The 20,230-nt window shown below is 36.5% G+C and overlaps 2 protein-coding genes across 3 annotated transcripts; both read left to right on the top strand.

Moving 5' to 3' along the window:
- Positions 1-3,855: 3,855 nt before the first annotated feature.
- Positions 3,856-6,524, top strand: LOC122058285. 2 transcript variants are annotated; one of them, XM_042620900.1, is made up of 6 exons: positions 3,856-4,242; positions 5,074-5,136; positions 5,251-5,328; positions 5,651-5,713; positions 6,035-6,097; positions 6,278-6,524. In XM_042620900.1, exons 1-6 carry the CDS (start codon positions 4,192-4,194, stop codon positions 6,284-6,286), a joined length of 327 nt encoding a protein of 108 aa, XP_042476834.1. In that variant the 5' UTR covers positions 3,856-4,191; the 3' UTR covers positions 6,287-6,524. The 2 variants fall into 2 exon arrangements, with proteins under 2 accessions (XP_042476834.1, XP_042476835.1); XM_042620901.1 differs by having other exon boundaries at positions 3,866-4,242; positions 5,251-5,298.
- Positions 6,525-15,813: 9,289 nt separating this feature from the next.
- On the top strand, positions 15,814-18,773 carry LOC122058336. The gene is made up of 3 exons (XM_042620981.1): positions 15,814-16,191; positions 16,641-17,053; positions 17,145-18,773. Exons 1-3 carry the CDS (start codon positions 16,129-16,131, stop codon positions 18,424-18,426), a joined length of 1,758 nt encoding a protein of 585 aa, XP_042476915.1. The 5' UTR covers positions 15,814-16,128; the 3' UTR covers positions 18,427-18,773.
- Positions 18,774-20,230: the final 1,457 nt, after the last annotated feature.

The following is a 20,230-nucleotide window of genomic DNA, read 5'->3' as shown; positions in this document are numbered from 1 at the left end:
CATCATTTATTTATATGTGCCTCTCTACTCTTCTAAGTGAAGAGAATCAGCTTGAGTGTTAGTCTACTAAACTTCAAAATCAATATAGATGAAAATATCAATCTTATCGTCAATTGAGAGAGAGAGAGAGAGAGAGAGAGAGAGAGAGAGAGAGAGAGAGAGAGACTTTTACATCATTTATTTATATGTGCCTCTCCACTCTTCTAAGTGAAGAGAATCAGCTTGAGTGTTAGTCTACCAAATTTCAAAATCAATATAAATGAAAATATCAATCCTTATCGTCAATTGAGAGAGAGAGAGAGAGAGAGAGAGAGAGAGAGAGAGAGAGAGACGGTTTTAAATCGGATTGAATAGTCAAATCAGGTTAGATCAAGAATTTCTCGTTCCATCTAGACATATGACCAACCACCTTAGACTGAAACTAGGTTTTCAGAAAGGATTTAATTTCCCTTCATTGACTCTTCAACAATGAGGATGTGATGCTATAATTATAATTTGGGTTCATCATTAATTCGCATCACTTATTTCATGATTCAAAATACCCTTCTTATGTTCAATCAAAAGGTCATATGAGGTGGCCGAAAAGATATTAATTTCTTTCATTTGGGTGGAGAGAAACTGGGCCATTTTATAGATTTGGTCATCTAGAACATATTCGATCCATGCAAAGTTCTTTGGACAAGTCACATCCTCCATCTCAATCACAAGGAGTTTTTTTCTCTTGGTTCTAATTTGAATGAAGTTTTGTTTTGTAGCATTATTCCAAAGGTTATTGTTTAGAGATTTGACTATTTAGCTGAAAATATGCTCATAAAGTCTACTTCATTACTCCTATATAAACTATTTGTTTAGTTCCAATTTCTGTTTCTCTTTTTCAATTTTGCATAAAATTGAGAGTCAAAATTCTATTCGACAGTGACCAATAAGCTATTTGTTTAGTTTCAATTTTTTTTTTTTTTTCATTTTTGTCTTCTTAGAATAATATGTAGTGAACCTCCCCCGCCCCCCTCCCCCAATAAAAAGAAATCCCCTCCGATCTTGGGCACTGAAGTAAGTGAAGAGGTTCTGTTTTGGTGAGAGTACTTTCTTTGGAGAAATTTTTTCATGGCCTACGATGGAGAGAGAATCTCTTCATCCATTGTGATGTGATTTTATGATTGAATTCTTAAGCTGATGAGTTTCTATCATTTACTCTTACCCTACTATGTGAAGTCGTAAATATCCTTATCCGATCCAATTCAAAAGTCAGATGTCATGACTTAAGGTGTTCTTGTAAGTAGTAATCCTAATCAAAAACAACATACATTCAATGACCCAGTTAGCATCGGAACATAAATGTGGTGGACCCCAACATGCCTTCTCTAGACATCAATGACCCATGTTCTATTCTTCACCATGTGCTTTGCTTGCTCTGCCATCATCTTTACCTCTCCAACAGTCACTAATGAGGAACAGAGGTTCACAAGGTTGTTCTTAGGCTTTCTGCATAGTCTCTCAGCATACACAAGATGGATTTGTTTGCTTTTGTGAAACTGAAATCATAATCCTCTCCTATAAAACTTCATGTAACTCCCTGCCATCAAGGGAGTTCGGGTTGGTTTAGGAAACTATCACTACAGCCCTTTAGTAATTAGACATCATCAACCAACAGTTCTCTCTTCACTACGGGTAATAGAGAACCCAGTCTTCTTTCTTTTATGGAGATGTCCGAATGACACCCCTACATATAGGTGCTTTTAGAACTATATACCTTTTTCTAATTGTCTATTATCTTATTCTCGGAAATTCTTTAAGGGTATAAAAGAGTTAAAAAAAAAAAAAAAAAAAAAAAACAACGTATCATTATGTTATCATCAAAATGTGGCATTGTTATGCACATTTTTCAAATACATATGTGAAATAACTATATTACCTTCATTAAAGAAAAGTTGTATGTCATACTAATAGGACAAAAAGATAAGGTTATAAATTATTTATCACTGAGAGGTGTTAGGTGTTAAATAATTTGTAACCTCACTTTTTTAGCTTTTAGTATGACAAAGCATTTTTCCAATGAGGGTAAAATGTATGTTCATATGTGTTCTAAAAAAAATGTACAAGACAATGACTCCATTTTATGAAGGCAAAATGGTATATCATTTTCACTTTATTTTTTAAAATCTACTTCTGAAAATAAAAAGAAAAATAATTAAATGAAAGTGTCAAGTTCTAAATAGGTTATCCACATTCCTTTAAGAAAATCCCTTTTTTAGCGCGTTTCTCCGTATCAAGGGTGATGTGTGGCATACGAATCATTGGTAGTTCCCTTATGCTACTTTGACCGGACTTCTATACATGTGTTCAAAATTGATTAGTTCTAATAGGAAAAAGTTGCATTGTAAGTTTTTTTTTTTTTTAGCATATATGTATTAGGGGTGGAGTTGAGTTGGCTGTTGTGTAGTCTTGTATCTGAACTTAAAACCAATGAATGACCAATCAATTAATGGAGAAACACATTGATTATGTTCACCAAGTTATTTTGTATCAAGGACAAGTCAGGTTCTTGTATAATTGAACAATTTTTTAGCTTTAAATTCCATTCAACCTTTCCACCATTGCTCGAAAGGGCAGACCAAAGTGGCCAGGGTAGTATGGTCACCATGGTGAACCTATAATATTTACTATACAAAAATAATAAAAGCAATGATAATCACATATATCAGCAAAAATCAAGTATTCAAAAGGATTAAGTTTTCCTTTACCCATAGTGACTAATGCTGTAGAGATCTTTTCATCAATGATGATGTGGCAATATGATTAAATTTTTTGGATTTATCATTAAGTGCCACCCCCTGGTCCAAAATTCTCTTTTTCAAATGTAATTAGAAAAATTGACAGGATGAATGAAAATATTTTCTTTGCCATCATAGGTTGAGCTAGAAAACTAGGTCCTATTTGAAATTATCACTCTCAGTTAACAAACTCCAACCAACAACATCATATTCAATATCTTGCGTCTATCTCTCTCTTTTCTTGTTTTGGATGTAGTGCTTTATACTGTAACCCCTTTGGTTTGCCCGCTAGAGTGCATGGGCAACGTGTCTATCCCTCATCTTCCCATTGGATTTAAGGCATTAGGTGACTAAAATAAAATTTAATCCAACCAGCTTCATTGGAGTTGAAAAGTTGTCCATTTGATATGTGAGTTAAAAACATGTTTCACATGCATCTTGAAAAATCCCAGAAGTCAGGGTTGGTGGTGATGGTGGTGTTAATTACTTCATTTGCCTTGCTCTCTCCTACATTGTTGGATGTTTGGTACGGTGTGTCTAGATAGAGAGAGAGATCATTAACTTCCATTAAAACCATCCTATGAGATCTTGAAGACAGAAAGAGAATGGTAAAGGCGTCAAAATTCAGTCCGAACCGATTGGATTGATCGAATCCAACCGGTTCATTATATCTTAGATCAAATTGAATCAAACCCATTTTGATTTGTAAATTTTGGTCGGACCCAACCTAATAAAAAAATTAAGACCAGCTCAAAAGCAATCTGATTTTAATCAAAACAGATCGATAATAACTTGATTACGAACCGATAAGAGAAAAACTATAAGAAACCCGATCAAATTGGAGAACTTTTTTAACGGTTTGGCTTTGGGTTGACCTAGTAATAGATCAAAATCAATATAATGTGGATCTTCTTGCCATCTATAGGTGTGGTGGTGGGACCGTGGGACCTTGGAGAAGTGTCGGTGACCGACGATGAACAAATCACGTGTGAACACACGGTCTTTGTTTCGCCACGGCCAAACGATCCTGATATCTTTCTACTTAGAAAGAGATTAAAACCAACAAAGCCTCTTGCGCCTCTCTCTCTCTCTCTCTCTCTCTCTCTCTCTGTGACTTGGAGGTTCCTAGTTTGTTTACTTTAGCTTAGTATCTATTCTTTCCCTTGTATTTTTATTGGGTCCTTTTGGGATCTCTGGATTTCTTGCACTGCAACGCATCCCATAATATACTTAACCCTCCCTCTCACTCAACCTCCAGTATTCCACCCTTCCTTTTCTCTTTCTCAACCAGATTAAATACTCATCTCTCATCTCTCCTCTTTTACTCCCTCTCCCCCACCCCTGTCTCTACTCCAAGGCATTTCCTCTCTCCCTCTCTCTAAATAGTTGCAGGTGTTGCTCCTCTGGAGGAGGGTGAAACATGGCTGGTCGCAACAGAGGCGAAGAGTATTTAGCTTCCCAGGAGGAGGAGGTACCTCTCTCTCTCTCTCTCTCTCTCTCTCTCTCTCTCTCGCTAACAATTACTAAGAATTAGATGAAATTCAGGTTTGAGGACCACAGTTCCAATCTCTCCAGATTCATAGAATATTGCAACGTAGGAAGCCCAAATGCCTGAAATTGAATCCTCCATCTCATGCTGATGCCACCTTCTGAACCGTTGGATTGGCATGAAATGAATCTTCCCTTTTCTTTTTTTTTTTTTTTTCTACCATCAGACGGCTATGAGGCCTATGACTGAGTCCAGAGTAGAACAGAATAGAAGAGCCCACCAGTTGTGTTGTCTTAAATGTCAAACCTACGTAGTTGACCTGTACTAGTCTTTGGCTGGTGGTGGATACTACTTAAAATGTGTTTAGTGACTTAATGTAGATGAATCACCACTAACCCTTTTCATTAATTTCTCTTCCTCCCTTCAAAAATCGTTAATTTTCTCCAATTGATCTAATATGTGGGCCTGTTGCATTTTGCAAGCCCAGGCGGAGATAATGGATTATTGGGTTGGATGTCTCTTCTCTTGATTGGTCCACGTTTACCTTATGTCCCAATCACATTTGTTTTAGTACTTTTGGTACCCAAAAATGCGGTTCCGTACCAAAAGATAAATTTACGTACATTGAAGATGGCCCCACAGTCCCACAGGATATACATACTAGGCATTTGGTTCGGTTTGGTCTGGTTTTGGTCTGGCTGAACCGTTTTTGGGCTGGTAATGGGCAAACCCATGTTTGTTAGTTTCTTTGAGGCTAACAAGGATTCTTATTGGTTTGTGAATCTGTTTTTGTAAATAATTTTTTTGACACAGGATGCAACATTAGGGAAGAAATATGGGGGACTTATGCCTAAAAAGAAGCCCTTAATCTCAAAGGTAATTAAGCTCCATTAAGAATTTAAAAAAATCATGATTTTCCCACAGGCCATGTGAGTGAAGATTTTAAAGATTCTTTAATATTTGGTTAATTATGGGTGTTTCTGTATTTAGGATCATGAACGTGCATTCTTTGATTCAGCAGATTGGGCTTTAGGGAAGGTAATGAAAACGAGTTTATATTCATGTTTGGTATGTATTCTTGAAATCACTGTTTAAGTTATCACTATCATATGGAACTGTATCAGGCCCCTACCTGATTGGTATCGATGATCTAAATCCTTGATGGGAATGGATTTTTGGTCTAAAACACATTCTAAAACGAGAAGAAACAAGGAATGAGTTTCTGATACATTATAGACCCATAATTTATTCTGAAAATGTATATCAAACAAAGCTAGCTTTGTCACATAATGGGCTGAGGGAGATACAGAAAGCCCATAAGGAGCCTAAAATAACAATATCAAAACCTATAGTTAGATTGTTCAATGTTTTTGATTTCTTGTGCTTGTAGCAAGGAGCTGGCTTGGACCAAAAATCAAAAGCAGATGTAGAGGCACTGCGTCCAAAGTTGCAGGTACTTTTATATCTCTCCGTTGGATGTTTCTCATCTATTATGATCAAACCAGGATTGGAATGGGCTGGGCTTGCACTAGCTCACAATTTTCCAATTCCTGGCCCTACTTGAAATCAATCACTATGAATGTGTAGTGATATTGTTAGAATGGGTTTTGAGTCTAGAATGTATTCTGAATTTTTCCTATTTTCTTGCTTAAGAATACTTTCTAGATTCAGAATCTATTCCGAGAATGCATATCAAAAGTATAATTAACAAAAAAAAAATGTAGATTACAATGATCTCATTCTCAAGCCACTGATTGAACTTGAAATTCCACAGCGAACTCCTCATCAGCAGGTCCCTCCTCGTAGACCAGCCTGTACATCAGGGAGAGATGTCCTAGTAAGTAATCATTGTAATCATTTTGGTTTAAGATTTTTAACTTAGGTTGCATTTAGTAGACATTCAAGGTCAATAATGTATTCTGAGATGCTAAAAATAATGAAAATTATCGTCTCTGAATGCAATACCGAACACAGCTTTGATCTTTGTTAAACCCGGTTTTGTTTCATGATGTTTCAGGCCGAGTAGATGCAACTGAGGGCACAAAGCATGGTGTCTGCTACCCAAATAACTATTTCAACCCACACAGTCATGGAGATCACATGAATTTTATTTATCTGAAATCCCTAATTTACTACAATACTCTAGAGAGAGAGAGAGAGAGAGAGAGAGAGACTAATGTAATGAGGATCTGTATTTCAATATCATGTGTATACATATTACAATTGTTGCCTATGTATGAATGGAATGGTTTCTGATTCAGTAACAACAAACCCAGCCCATGTCCAAGATGGGCCTCAATTGCGTTAATATTCTGAAGGTAAGGAAATGTGGGCCTAAATTTGCTTTTAGGCCCAAAAAATTAACATCTGCCCATTGTATGCATTCTGCAATCTTTCTATGATGTTAGCCTTGAACTGGAGCTTGTGGTAGTTCATTTCCCAGGCCCGGCCAACACCATTTGGGCCTTGTCAAATGGGTCAAAGCCGTTGCTAACTCCACAACCACCCCCCCCACCAAACAAACCACATGAAATCTCATCCATGAGTTGGGCCTGGTGTAGAAATGAAAACCCTAGAACGATAATAGAGATTGCAAATAAATTATCGCATAACGCAAGGATTTACATGATTTGACAAGATTACCTACGTAATTTTTTTTTACTATAAATGAAGAATAGGGTTACAGTCATTCGTCCTCACGTCTCTCAAGTCTTTGTACTTTACAGCACTTCAAAATCAACTCACAAATTCATATGATGTAATATAAAACTTCCTAACCACCACCACCACCCCCCCCCCCCCAAACAAAATAAGGTATTAATTCTAAAGGTTTGGTTAATGGATAAGGAGCTATGTAACTAAATTAATAATTCACAAAGAATCTTTAGGGTATATATCCCTTCCTAATCCCACCCTTTGCTTCCTCCTATGTAGACATGTCTAGATAAATGGAATGTCTCTTGTAACCAAGCCACTAACTAATTTGATTTTCCCAATTCCTTGCCATCTCTCAATCTCTTTCATCATCATCCTCACAAGAAGAAGAATAAAAAAAAAAGAGAGATCTCATGTAACTGTTTACCCATTTCAAAACTGCTTAATATGACATTATCCCAAGTGGTTTGTAAAGTATTCCATCACATTGCTATTTTATTGAGGCAAAGTTTCTTTTCCCTAGATAGACAAAAATCATAATTTAGGAAGAGGGTTCCCCGCTATCAATGTGGAGGAGGAATACGCACATCACGCCAATAGAAGTCCTGGAAAAAATAATATCCATGTGGGGTTCACATTTTCTGACATACTAAGATAAAATAATTAAAAAAAAAAAAATCATGTATGAGGGGAACTACACATTGCCAGCGTGGTAATCTTTCTCTGAAGTTTGACTAGTATCCTAGCCATTGGTATTTTGGGTTGGGTGTCAATTGGTCAACTTTGTTCAATTCAATTGAACAAAAACTGTTTTAGGATGATAATGGGGAAAAAAAACCAAACCATTAAGCCAAAGTTGCCTTTAGAACAGTATGGTTTTTTATCGGTTGGCTTAACGGGCTCTTATCATGCCATTATTGGTCTATTACCGGTTCAGTTTTCCTATTCCTATATATACATTTTAAAAAAAAACTTCAGATAATGATTTTCTAGTTTTTGGATCTGGTTTCTACCGTGTCATACAATCAATATCAGACAGATTAGGGTTTGCTATGAACCTATCAGTTTCGATCGGTCCGACCAGTTTGGGCTGAAAATTAACAACCCTAGTTTCAGGTTGCAGTGAAGAGGATGACTTTGCAGGTTCTTTAATCAAGACCAATGCAGAATTTCTCCACAAAGCTGCATTATAAAAAGGTTATTGGTTGTACTTTCACATGCCCTTTTGAATGAAACTATGAATGTCCACAGAATGTGTCACAGATTCCAAATTTATCCTTATTTCTTTGTTCTTACCTTTCTTCCCCTCAGATATTTTCTTTATAATTCCTCCCTTAATCCACTTGGAACTATTTTAAAATTTTTTCCTGATACACATTCCATTATTCCATGTGGAAGCCTAATACCTATACAACATTATATAATGGTCTATTAGTATGTGAGGCATGTGCCCGAGGCCACAGTTACCAAGGAAGGAAAATTGTTTTTCTACTGGAACCTCTCATGTAATTAATAGGATCATACTTGGTAAGGTGTGGAACTAAATAAAAATCCAACCAATCTATTCTATTGCCCATTAAAATTCTAAAAAGGGCAAAACCCCAATCCATATGAATACATTATCTTCATTTCAAACCGCATTCTGTTCTATTTTATTGGTTCACACAATTAAAGATTTCAAAAGGGTTAAAAAAAAAAAAATTTGCGACTCCGTTTGGATGCAAAGAAAATGCAAATATTTTTCTGCGAAGTGAAAAAAATAGTGTTGGATTGCAAGGGACATGTAAATATATCCTTGAAAAATGAAATATATTTTACAGAAAATAGAAATATTTCCCTTCACTTTTCTTGTAACCGAAGGGGCCTCATTTATCAACTATCAAAATATTTCATATATCGTTCGACTTAAGTTAGAAATATATTCTACAAAAAATGCACAAATAATACAACCAAGATATTGAAAATGTGAATTTTTATATTATTATTATTATTATTATTATTATTATTATTATTATTATTAACAAAAGAGAAAGGAACGCTAGCCATCTTTATTCCTTACTCCCTCTCATAGGGTCCGTGAAATAACGCCCTCCTTGTGTGCTCTCTGGTAGATACTCATGTGCCCTCCCCAATTGGGGGGCATAAGGAATAAAGACAATTAATATTCTTTCTCCTTAATAATAAATAGTGAGTTATTGTGTGTTGCTAAAAAATTTAATGGACATATGTGGATTCATAATGAATAACACATGCTATATTCTTTGAAGCTAATGATCTATCTCTCTTTCAACAAAGGAGCTTCATTTCTACGAGGATTGAAGAACCTAGTTAGTAATTTTAGCTAGTTTAATCAAAGGATGAATCGTGTTATCACTAAAGCAGTGAAATGAGAAGTTTGTAATTTTCTTTTTATTACTTCTTGTCTTATTTTCATAAATTATTTAATGAAAGAAAAAAAAAAGATTTTTAATAACATGTTATACTAAAAAGGTGAAATAATAAGGAAAAAGTTTCTCCACCTATAAGAAATATAAGAAGTTTAGGAGGAAGTTGTTACGATCCATAATAAACTCCAAGAAAGTCATTTGAGGTGGTATAATCATATTCAATAGAGGCTTGGGGATGTACTTGTAGAATGAATGATTTGATTTAGATTGAATAAGCCAAATGAGCTAAGAGCATACCTAAAATGACCATAGGAGAAGTAGGGAGGATATACTTGTATAGTTTAGGCCTTATCCCTAGTATGACCTCATATAGAACCGATTGAGAGCAAAGATCCACGTAGTTGAACCTTTTTCTTTTTTAACTTACTAGTGTTATGTTATTTCCCTTTCTGGGAGAGAGATAGGTATGCTGCCAATATTATATATGCTAGTAGATATCACCAATGGAATCACATAATGAGGTATCATACAAGAAGAATATGAGGGTCATTTAAAAAAGGGGAAGAGAGAGATAGATACAATGGGTGCTAGCTTATAGTATACTAACGGTATACCCAACCTTTTTCGTTTTTCTAGTTAGCCTTTTATGAGGATTCATGTAGAAAGGGAAAGAGAGAGATAGACACAATGGGTGCTAGCTTATAGTATACTAACGGTATACCCAACCTTTTTCGTTTTTCTAGTTGGCCTTTTACGAGGATCCATGTAGAGCCGCTCATTAAATTGGGAAAATGCCGAATTTATTTTTTGATTTTGTTGTTTTGTGAAGTGCCACATTCCCATTCACCGCAGCCATAGGATTTGATCCAACGTTGATTACAATAAGATTCCCTTAAATCATGACACATCTATATTTACACCAGACCCTTCTCTATCATGATAGTGACAAAGTAAAATGGCCTAATGAGCCAAGTACTCTTGTCGTCCTTTATCAGGAATCATAGTCAAGTACAATAGTGGTTGGAGTTATTTTGACAAAAACTGAAATAAATCTTGTGGTTCTAAGTTTATAGAGCTTATTTGGTGATGGTGGACCATACATAACAATATTATCATCACTTTTTAAAAAATAGGGGAAAGTTTTTTTTTCTGAGAGCACGATGTACTAAGTATGGTGATTAATGAAAATACACGTGGAAGCATTAATATAGGGAGAGAAATTTTTACTTCTCATTAGGGGTGAGGTAGTCATTTCGCCTCATCTTAAGTCCAAGTGTAGGTGCCACACCCCGGATGTTGTCATTTTTCTTTTAAAAAATTTAATGATTCAATTAAGGATTTGCTTAAATTCCTTGTACCATACACCATCTAGTTTGGCCCTTAAAAATCTGCATTGCTAATTAAAGTCAAGTCATTGGGTAACCCAATTGAATTAGTCTATGGATTGATTCTTTTGTAAAGTAAAACATTGAAATTGACTAATTAAATATTTCTACCAATAAAAAATTTATTTAACTAATTAATAATTATCTATTTATCTATACCCATAGGAAATTTACATTTCAATTTAATTGTAAATTATTCTTTTTTATTATTTGTATATATATATATATATATATATATTCAAAATCTCGTGCATCACACGGGTTTTGTGCTAGTATAGCATAATTTATAGTCTCATCTACTAGCAAAAACTTGGAATCACTAATGAATTGTTTATTTTTTTTTTTTTTATACTTTTCACTAAAACTTTTAATATCTCATCATATACATTTGGGTTGTTAACTAATCAACAATCAAAATAAATGCATTTACTATGCTCTTATAGGTTAAGAAAAAAAATTAAAACCTAATAAATAAGAAGAACATGTTAAAATCATGCTTGTGATGTCATTTTTTTTCCGGTTCGGAGCTATTTAATTACAAATAACATTTGTACATTTACCCTAAAATAACAAATATTGAATAAAGAAGTAATCTCTTAAATGGTGACATCTAAGCAATATATTACTCTTTAATATTGGTAAACTAATTTGGTTTCCATATATTACTCTTTAATATTGGTGAACTAATTTGGTTTCCTTAGTTCATGACTACTAAAACTATCTCCATACATAGGTCCATTTAGTTTTACCCAACCACAAACAAGTCTTATTATCTCATAATATAACTAAGCATTCACCTAATGAAAAACTCTATAAAAAAAAAAACCTAATCAGAACATGAGAGAGAGAGAGAGATTTATTTTAAAATCCAACAACTTGACCTCAACTCAACTAAGACTTACTCAAAGCATGCAAAGCTAGACTACATAGATCATGCTTCACAACTTTTTGCTATTCAATTTAACTAATTTGAAAGAACCAATTCTTTCCTCATATGCCAACTCCAATTTGTTTCTTGGCATTTTTATTCTCATTTAGCAATATCATTTGCACCATGTGGTCCATTTTTGTTGGTGCACCCTTGGTATTTTCTACATAAAATTGAACTGTATTGATTGATTCACCAATATCTTTTAATTATTGATATTAATATAAAATTTCACGTACGTATTGTACTCATATATTTAGTCTCTACTCTTTATACACGTTTTGCATATATGTTGTTGTTTATTTATCATCTAATTAATCGCCATTTTATAGCACTATTGGTCCTATAGCTATTTCGTAATAACTATCCCCACTTGTTTTTTAGTTGAATATATTACTTTCTAATTAAGGATTTTATTTTAATTTCTCTTTTTCATCTATAATTGACAGAGAATGCACTAATTATAATGTGTTACTTATTTATCAATCTTAATCACATTTACCTTTTCACCAAAAAAAGAAAAAAAAAATTATTTTTTCTATCTTCTATTTAAAGTATATTGATTTAATGCTTGAAATTTGTAAAGTAAAAACATGTTAGAATAAAAGGTAATGTTTGTCATTTCTTATTATTGTTTCACATTTTTGCAATATTTTTATTAAGGTGTTGATGAAAAAATCCCTTCTTTCAACTTTCATAAAATTCTTTTTGTACAATAACTTAAGAAGACATTTTCTTTTGCTACATCTTTTTTTAAGGAAAAACATGCATTATCTTGAGAATTATTAAGAATGAAAGTGTTGATTTTCTTCAAAAACTCGGGTGATTTATATTTCACATGGTTGGATATATAACTTTCAAACTTTATTGATAGGGAAACCCTAACCTCCCTTCCTGTACACCAAAATTGAGTTCATACAAACAAAAATACTTGTAAAATATAAATTAAGAAAATCAATCGAAATACAAATTAAAAAAAAAAGTATTGACCACCAAAATATAAAAAGAGATTGCAATACACGGTCCTCAAATGCTTCTATGTTGGCACTGTTCATTTCTTAATGATATTGTATATAAAAATTTAAAATTATATCAAATAGTTTCAACCTTGTCTGGTAAGAAGAGTAATGATGACCTTAACTGTGTAGGTGAAGACTTCTCCATGGATGAAGGAAATTTTTCTCCTGAAAATTTTTATTACGTTTTGAATGTATTTTTTCACATTTTATATTAAATATATGCAGTGGAAAACAACAATTGCCTGACACATTTGTTGAGCTATGGTGCGTAAAAAGCCCATGCTCGCCTTCGAGCTTCCTAGTTGTTATCTACTTCTCCTCTCTACCTATATAAAATAATAATAATAATAATAATATTTATTTTTACAAATTATTTTTTCTTTTTTCAACCTTTTACATGAAAACAAACGAATCTTATATTAAAATGGGCCATCTATTAAAGTGTTGGGATCATTGAACAAATAATGGAGCCTAAAATGGATAAGGGATGTACAACTTAATCCGATCATTATGAGCAACCATGAATTATTGATCCAAGAATAGTTTTCTGATTCGGTGATGGATGGGTTGGCCATTGAAAGAGCCCAATTAATGCATGGGACCCGCATATCTTTCATTGCCACGTGGAAACAACTTATAAGCAATAAAGGCATGCCATGAAACGCATGTTAATGCACCACCCTATCCAAGAAAAAAAATTCATACTCCAAATTTAGTGTTATCCGTTTAGATATGCATTGGAGATGTCCCAAGTAATGTGGAACTAGATCCTCCCCAACGTGCTAGAGAACCAAAGGCACATCTGATAGTTGGGAGTGTATGTCTGGATCATACCAGCTGTTTATGCAGGCTAGAGAGTGGCAAATTGCACATTTTTTCATATAAAGATCAATTATGTTGGATCATTTTTCTCCTAAAAAATACCGATATGGGATTATATTCCTTTTTTTTTTTAGGAAGTTAATCTATTCAGCAAAATGGGTTACACTCCTGTCCACTGGAGCAATATCAACAGAAAAATAGGAATAAAATTTGGGCCAAATTGCCCTATCTTAAACGGACAAAACCCCCCTAGCAAGTTAATCTCCAATAGAGTTGACTGCTCTTAGAATAAAAGCAACATTACATTCTACGAGATAAGTGGCCAGATACTTGATATCCTCAATAATCAATCTAACAAGAAGTGTGGAATCCCTTGCAAGCAACCACAGGTAGGAAATAATCTCTTGATTGTCTCAAATGGCCCGATTGACTACTTGGCATGCCACATGAGAGATTGTCCACTCCTTATTGGCTAATTCAGTAAGTCTGAGTTGGTCATTGAATAACTCAAAGTCGTAATGTGGGGGTTGGTGCATTGATGACATGGCATGAGGTGCTGCCACTTGGCATATAACACCAAAAACAGGCTCCATATTCCTGCTGTGTTTGGGCTGGACATAGGAAAAGATCCCATGCATCATCCACGTGGATAACAGCTAAGCACATTGATGACATGGCATGAGGTGGCACGAGATCGTAGGAGTTGCACTTTTGAATGCCTTCAGATCGGGTAAGTTACAGAGCCTTTAAGGCAACTTCATCTGTCTCCATGTGCCCTATTTAAAATAATAATTAAATTTTTTTTTTTAAATTGGAAAGAAAAGTAATACTTTAATAGTTATAAAGGCGTGGGTGAAGGTGAAGAAGATTAAAAGAGAAGATACCCCATAACACTTTCACAGGAAAAGGAGCATGATTCTTGTGCCTTACGAGAGACGTCACTTCCCTTCCCCCCCTTCTCCATTATCCCCATAAATATACCCTCGTCACCCTCCCCCCTTATCTCCTTTCTCAAGGCCCTATGTCTCAGATTTCTCCTCTCTTTTGCTCAAATGACTAACTTATCCACTTCTTGCTCTTTATGGGTGTTAAAAAAAAAAAAAGAAGAACCGGTCAGACCGACCGATAGAACAAATCTGAATTGAATCGATTCCCTATCAGGTTGGCTTCAATTATTTATATATACATGGTAAACCAAAGCCAAATGGGACTGAGTCTGATATCATACCAATAAGAGAAAACAAAGATAACTCGAAATCAAATCAGACCGAAACCAAGTCTTTCCTCATTGAGTCAGCTTTGATTTGGTCTAGTCTAGCCCAAATGAGACCGGACCAAACCAACCAAATGTTTGACACCCCTTTAACTTTCCTTTGACAAACTGCAACTCTACAAATAAAATGAATGGTGACCCTTATCGTTTTATTAAGGATATTAAAAACCAGCCCAAATCGGTTGAGTTAATCAAGATCAACTGAAAAAATTAAAACAAATAATTAAAATAGACTACTGTGACCAAACAAAATTCAAAAAAGAATAATAATAGTAATAATAACATATTATTTTCTTTTATCTACAAAAAATCAAAACCAAATCAAGAACAAACATATAGCAAATCGAAAATAAAGCCCATTAAGGAAAACCCTAAGAAAAAAAAACAAGGTCAACGAACATCCCGAAAGAGGCGATGGAATTTCCTTTTTCCGACAAAGTAAATAGGGAAATATTCATTTTTTTTTTCTTGCTTGAATCCGTGAGAGAGATATATTATAGAGAGAAGCCATCAAGAAGCCACTTAACGTCATCTAATTTTTTGCCATTAGAATAGTTATTCCTCCTATTTCGTCGAGATAAACAAGACATATTCTATCGTAACTCATTCCTGTCTAGAAAAAAAAAAAAGTGAAGCCTCAATAAATCCATGTGTGAACCACAAATTCGATTGAAACCAAGCTACACCTTATAATTTGACTTCAGCTTGACTTGATGCATGCATAAAATCAAATTGAATTAAACCGATCAAAATCGAACCAAACCAGATACTAAGGTAAGATCAGACAATTGTTAATCCATAGCAAGGCCAATATTATAGACTACCCACTAGGCCATAAAACCTTTTTTTATGACTAAATATAAATATAGTCAAACCATGACTATTTTAACGAAGATTGAAGACTTCAAATAAGAGGGGGACAAAAAATAACGGATACAAGTCCTTTGTATGAAAATAGAAGGACAAATTAGTAAATGAACCATTCATTGATGAGTTCTTTAGTTGCTTTTATCTTCTCCTTTTTCTTTCTTTATTAATTCGGGGGTTGAGTGGTAGAGTAGAAAATGAAATAGAGAGAGAAAGAGAAAGAGAAAAATAGAGAGAGAGAGAGAGAGAGAGAGTCATATCTGTGTTGCCAGCGAAGAAGTTGAAGGATCAAAGCTTTCTCTGAGTCAAAGCTGGCATTTTTTTAGGGTTTTTTTCCGCACCACCACTGGTCCACACCACCTTATTTACCCTTGGAAATTTTGGTTTAAATCCATTGCTTCTCCCTGCATCTCCCTCGCTCTCTCTGGGTGCGTGGGGGGTGTTGATTTCCCCCCCCAAAATTTCTCCATTAGGAAAGGAAAATGTTGAGGATTTGAGATTCACGTTTGAAGGTTTTACAACCATTACAACCATGTCGACTTCTCCATCTCTCGCCAATGGGGAGAAGAGGCATTGGTGGCTTAGCAACCGAAAGGTGGGTTGTTTCTGGACTTGTCGCTTTACCTGCTACTGTGGAGGAGAAAATGTTGTTTTTCTATTTGATTTTCATCTTCTGTTTTCAAATATTCTAGCTGGGTAATAGAAATGAACAGTAGACGTTCCTAGGTTCTTGTTTGGAAGCTCTAGTAGAAATGGGTTTCTCTTGTGCTTGATCTTTTAAGCCGTTCTGTTTGATCAATTCCTCCATTCCCATTTCTGGGTTCTTTTGTTTTGAAAGGAAAAAAAGTGGGTCTGTACTTCTCTGCAACCTGCAACTCTGATGATATTGGGTTTTTGTATCGTGTTTAATTGATCTGAGGAACAATGGGTTTCCTGGATTATGAATGAAATTTAAACTTTCAGTCCCGGAATGGGTCTAATATCTTGTGCTTCAATCTCTCTCTCTCTCTACTGACCTGCATTGTTTTTACTTTCTCCTGATAGATTGTTGACAAATATGTAAAAGAAGCTCGAGCGCTAATGGCGAGCCAAGAAAAGTCGGAGATCGCTTCGGCCCTTAACCTCCTCGATGCTGCTCTTGCTCTGTATCCGCGGCTCGAGTCGGCTCTTGAGCTTAAAGCTCGATCTCTCCTTTATCTCCGACGGTTCAAGGAGGTTGCTGATATGCTCCAAGAATACATACCAAGCTTCAAGATGGCGTCCGAAGAATCATCCCTTTCTTCGGACAACTCGTCCCAGCAACTCTCGAGGGAACGAGCGAAGCTCCTCTCCCCTGACCACTTTCCATCTGATTCGACAGATAAAGACACTACCTTCAAATGCTTCTCTGTTTCGGACCTTAAGAAGAAGGTCATGGCCGGTCTCTGCAAGAACGGCGAGAAGGAAGGGCAATGGAGGTAACTCCTCATTCTTCGGATATTTTCCGTTTTCGAAGATCAATATTCAATTTGGTTGGATTGCTCATCTTCTTTTTTTATGGCAATGCAGATACTCTGTTCTTGGTCAAGCTTGTTCCCATCTTGGGTTGATGGAAGACGCTGTGGTGCTAATTCAAACGGGAAAACGTTTAGCCTCCGCTGCATTCCGGAAGGAAAGCGTGCGCTGGTCTGACGACAGCTTCTCCGCCAACGTTGCTGGAAGCAGTGATCTAAGCAACGCCAATCCTGGGATGATACCATCACCAACGGAGTCGGAGTATGTATCACAACTCCTTGGTCACATCAAGCTCCTCCTTCGCCGTCGTACAGCTGCGCTAGCAGCCTTAGAAGCAGGCATCTACCCGGAGGCCATCAGGCACTTCTCCAAGATAGTCGATAATCGCCGTGGTACTCCACAGGGCTTCCTTGCCGATTGTTACCTACACAGAGCTTCGGCCTATAAAGCCGCTGGCCGAATCGCAGAGTCGATTGCTGATTGCAATTGGACCCTGGCACTTGAACCATCCTGCATCCCGGCTCTCAATACACGAGCCAGCCTCCTTGAGACCATCCGATGCCTACCCGATTGCCTGCGAGATCTGGAACACCTAAAGCTCCTCTACGATTCCATCTTGCGGGACAGGAAGCCCCCAGGCCCCGCTTGGAAGCGCCACAACGTCAGCTACCGTGACGTCCCTAGCAATCTGAAGGCCTTGACCCTGAAGATTCAGGAATTGAGGCAGAGATTGGCATCGGGGGAGATGGGCAATGTTGATTACTATGCATTGATCGGATTGAGGCGGGGCTGTTCGCGTTCGGAATTGGAGAGAGCCCATTTGTTGCTTACCTTGAAGCACAGGCCAGATAGGGCCATCAGTTTTCTTGATCGATGTGAGTTTGTGGGTGATCGTGACGTTGATTCTGTGAAGGACCAAGCAAGGATGTCGGCATTGGTGTTGTATCGGCTTCTGCAGAAGGGGTATTCGACTGTGATGGCCACGATCATGGACGAAGAGGCAGCCGAGAAGCAGAGGCAGAAGGCACCAGCAGCTGCTGCAATGCAAGTCCAAGTAGCCGTCTCTGAGCCAAAGTTGGAAAGCGAGAAGAGAAGTAGTATTAATAAACCACAAGCAGTGGAGATTCAACAGAGGAGCCAGATTGGTTCATCAGATTACTGTGCAGTAGTGAATCAGGTCCCGGAGAAGAAGAATGCAGTTGCCACTGCCGCTGCAACTGCAAATGCGGTATTCCAGGGGGTATTCTGTCGGGACATTTCTGTGGTTGGGAATTTGCTGTCACAGGTTGGGTTCAACCGTCCAATACCAGTCAAGTATGAAGCCTTAAGCTGCTGAGAAGTTGGTAATGGAGGTGGGAATAAGGGATGAGACCTCTCTCAATTTTCAATTGTCATCCATGTCTGTCCTCTCCTCTCCTCTGTACAAAAGAAAAATGGAGAAAAGGAAAGAAAAACCAGAAAACGAGATGGTACCGCCGGGAAATTTTGTCACATTCGCTCCCCATGTGTATTTGCGGTATCAGTTCTCGTTTTCTATTTTCTTTTCTTTGGAATGGGTCATTGTTGTTATTGTTTTGTTCAATGTGTACAGTGCTGTACCTTATTTATCTTCTCCACATTACATTGGATTTTAGCTGTATCCTGTAGCTTATTTAGAACAATAGTTTTGGGTTCTTTTCTGCATCTTCTTCGCCATTGTTTCTTATGATTTGATGATTGCTTTGCTCACTATATCCTTGTAAATATCTGCAATTGTTATCTGTTCTTTCTAATGTTCTATGTATGAGGCATTGATTGGACTACTGTGTCTGTGTGTATGATCCTTTGGTCAGCAGTGTGGTCAGTGAGGCTGGTTCTGTGGTTCTGGTCCCCTCTTTAACAACTCCAAGCTCCTCCAGAACCTCAATTACTGCGTTGGGGGTAAGAGGGAAAGGGGTTGGAGGGGGATTGGTGAACTTAAATTTTTTCCGGATAAGGACAAAGGGTGAAAAAAGCTTCCGCTCTTCTTCTCCCGGATTTCTCCAGGGTGGGGGAGGATTGGGGAACTTAAATTTCTCTCATCCAAAGGGTGAAAAAAGCTTCCTCTGTTTTCTTGTGTCTTCTTCATTGCCAGTTTGCCAGGCCAGATTGATGTGAGGGACTGGTGGCCCGGTGCTGTGGTTGCATGATGGCATTAATTGCCCATTAGCAAAAATCATTCTTTTACATCTTCATCTGCTGTACTATTATGACTAGGGATGACCTCTCTCTGTCTCAGTACTATTTCTTAAATTCAAATAATAAAATTGTGCATGGCTGTGTCACTGTATGATTGCTTTCGTTTCCTTCTGCACTCCTGCTCCAAGATGTGATGACACTTCAGTTCACACTTTGAGGATGATGGAGGTGGAGATTCAGCTGCTGATCCTATTCATGTTTTTGTTTTTAATCCATTGTGTGTGATGAATCTCTCTCTCTCTCTCTCTCTCTCTCGTCATCATCATCTTTTACTATGGTTTGATGCGCCACACCACACAATCACACCATCATGGTTAACAAGTCACAACCCATGAACCCACTCTTGCTCTCACATGATTCGGCCGAACTGGTATCTCTGCTGGATTTGAGACAAATTATTATCCAAAGAAATAATGAAGGATTTTACTTATACTTAGTTCATAACCAGATACTCCTCATTGGCTTAAACAAGATTAGGTGCATTGATTCGGTGACAGGCCTATACTAACATACATTAATGAGACAACACACAGAAGTTGGGTTTTATTTGATAAATGACTTACAGAGAGAGGTTGGGACCAGGAATTTAGTTAAAGATATTTGTCATCCTATGATGATATGGGTATCAATACAGATCAGTTGTATCGATTTTTTTTTTTTTTAGAAAAATGGCTTTTTGATCTTTAATCAGCCTGATACAGCTAATCCTTAATGGTATCGATAGTGTGTTTTATAACCTTGGTTAGGACTGGGGAGTTGCATTCTTCATATGTTCTTCAATCTTAATCCATTATAATTCCTTCTTTATCTTTTAAATCTACTTAACAATTTTATATGTATCCTTGGCATGTGGGGGCAGCTTAACTAACTCATAATTCTATCACTGATTTGATATTTGAGATTATTCTCAACTGAAGGAGATA

The sequence above is a fragment of the Macadamia integrifolia genome, chromosome 12 (genome assembly GCF_013358625.1).
Source record: "Macadamia integrifolia cultivar HAES 741 chromosome 12, SCU_Mint_v3, whole genome shotgun sequence".
Taxonomy (NCBI): Eukaryota; Viridiplantae; Streptophyta; class Magnoliopsida; order Proteales; family Proteaceae; genus Macadamia; species Macadamia integrifolia.
The sequence above is the reverse complement of the archived record's forward strand: the minus strand, read 5'-3'. Positions and strand labels throughout refer to the sequence as shown.

Bases quoted from the DNA above. Each gene is read 5' to 3' on its own strand.
- LOC122058285 (XM_042620900.1), top strand. From the start codon at position 4,192: ATGGCTGGTCGCAACAGAGGCGAAGAGTATTTAGCTTCCCAGGAGGAG. The intron at 4,243-5,073 runs GTACCTCTCTCT...TTTTTGACACAG, and splicing joins TAGCTTCCCAGGAGGAGGAG to GATGCAACATTAGGGAAGAA. The intron at 5,329-5,650 runs GTATGTATTCTT...TTGTGCTTGTAG, and splicing joins CGAGTTTATATTCATGTTTG to CAAGGAGCTGGCTTGGACCA.
- LOC122058336 (XM_042620981.1), top strand. From the start codon at position 16,129: ATGTCGACTTCTCCATCTCTCGCCAATGGGGAGAAGAGGCATTGGTGG. The intron at 16,192-16,640 runs GTGGGTTGTTTC...TTCTCCTGATAG, and splicing joins GGTGGCTTAGCAACCGAAAG to ATTGTTGACAAATATGTAAA. The intron at 17,054-17,144 runs GTAACTCCTCAT...ATGGCAATGCAG, and splicing joins GAGAAGGAAGGGCAATGGAG to ATACTCTGTTCTTGGTCAAG.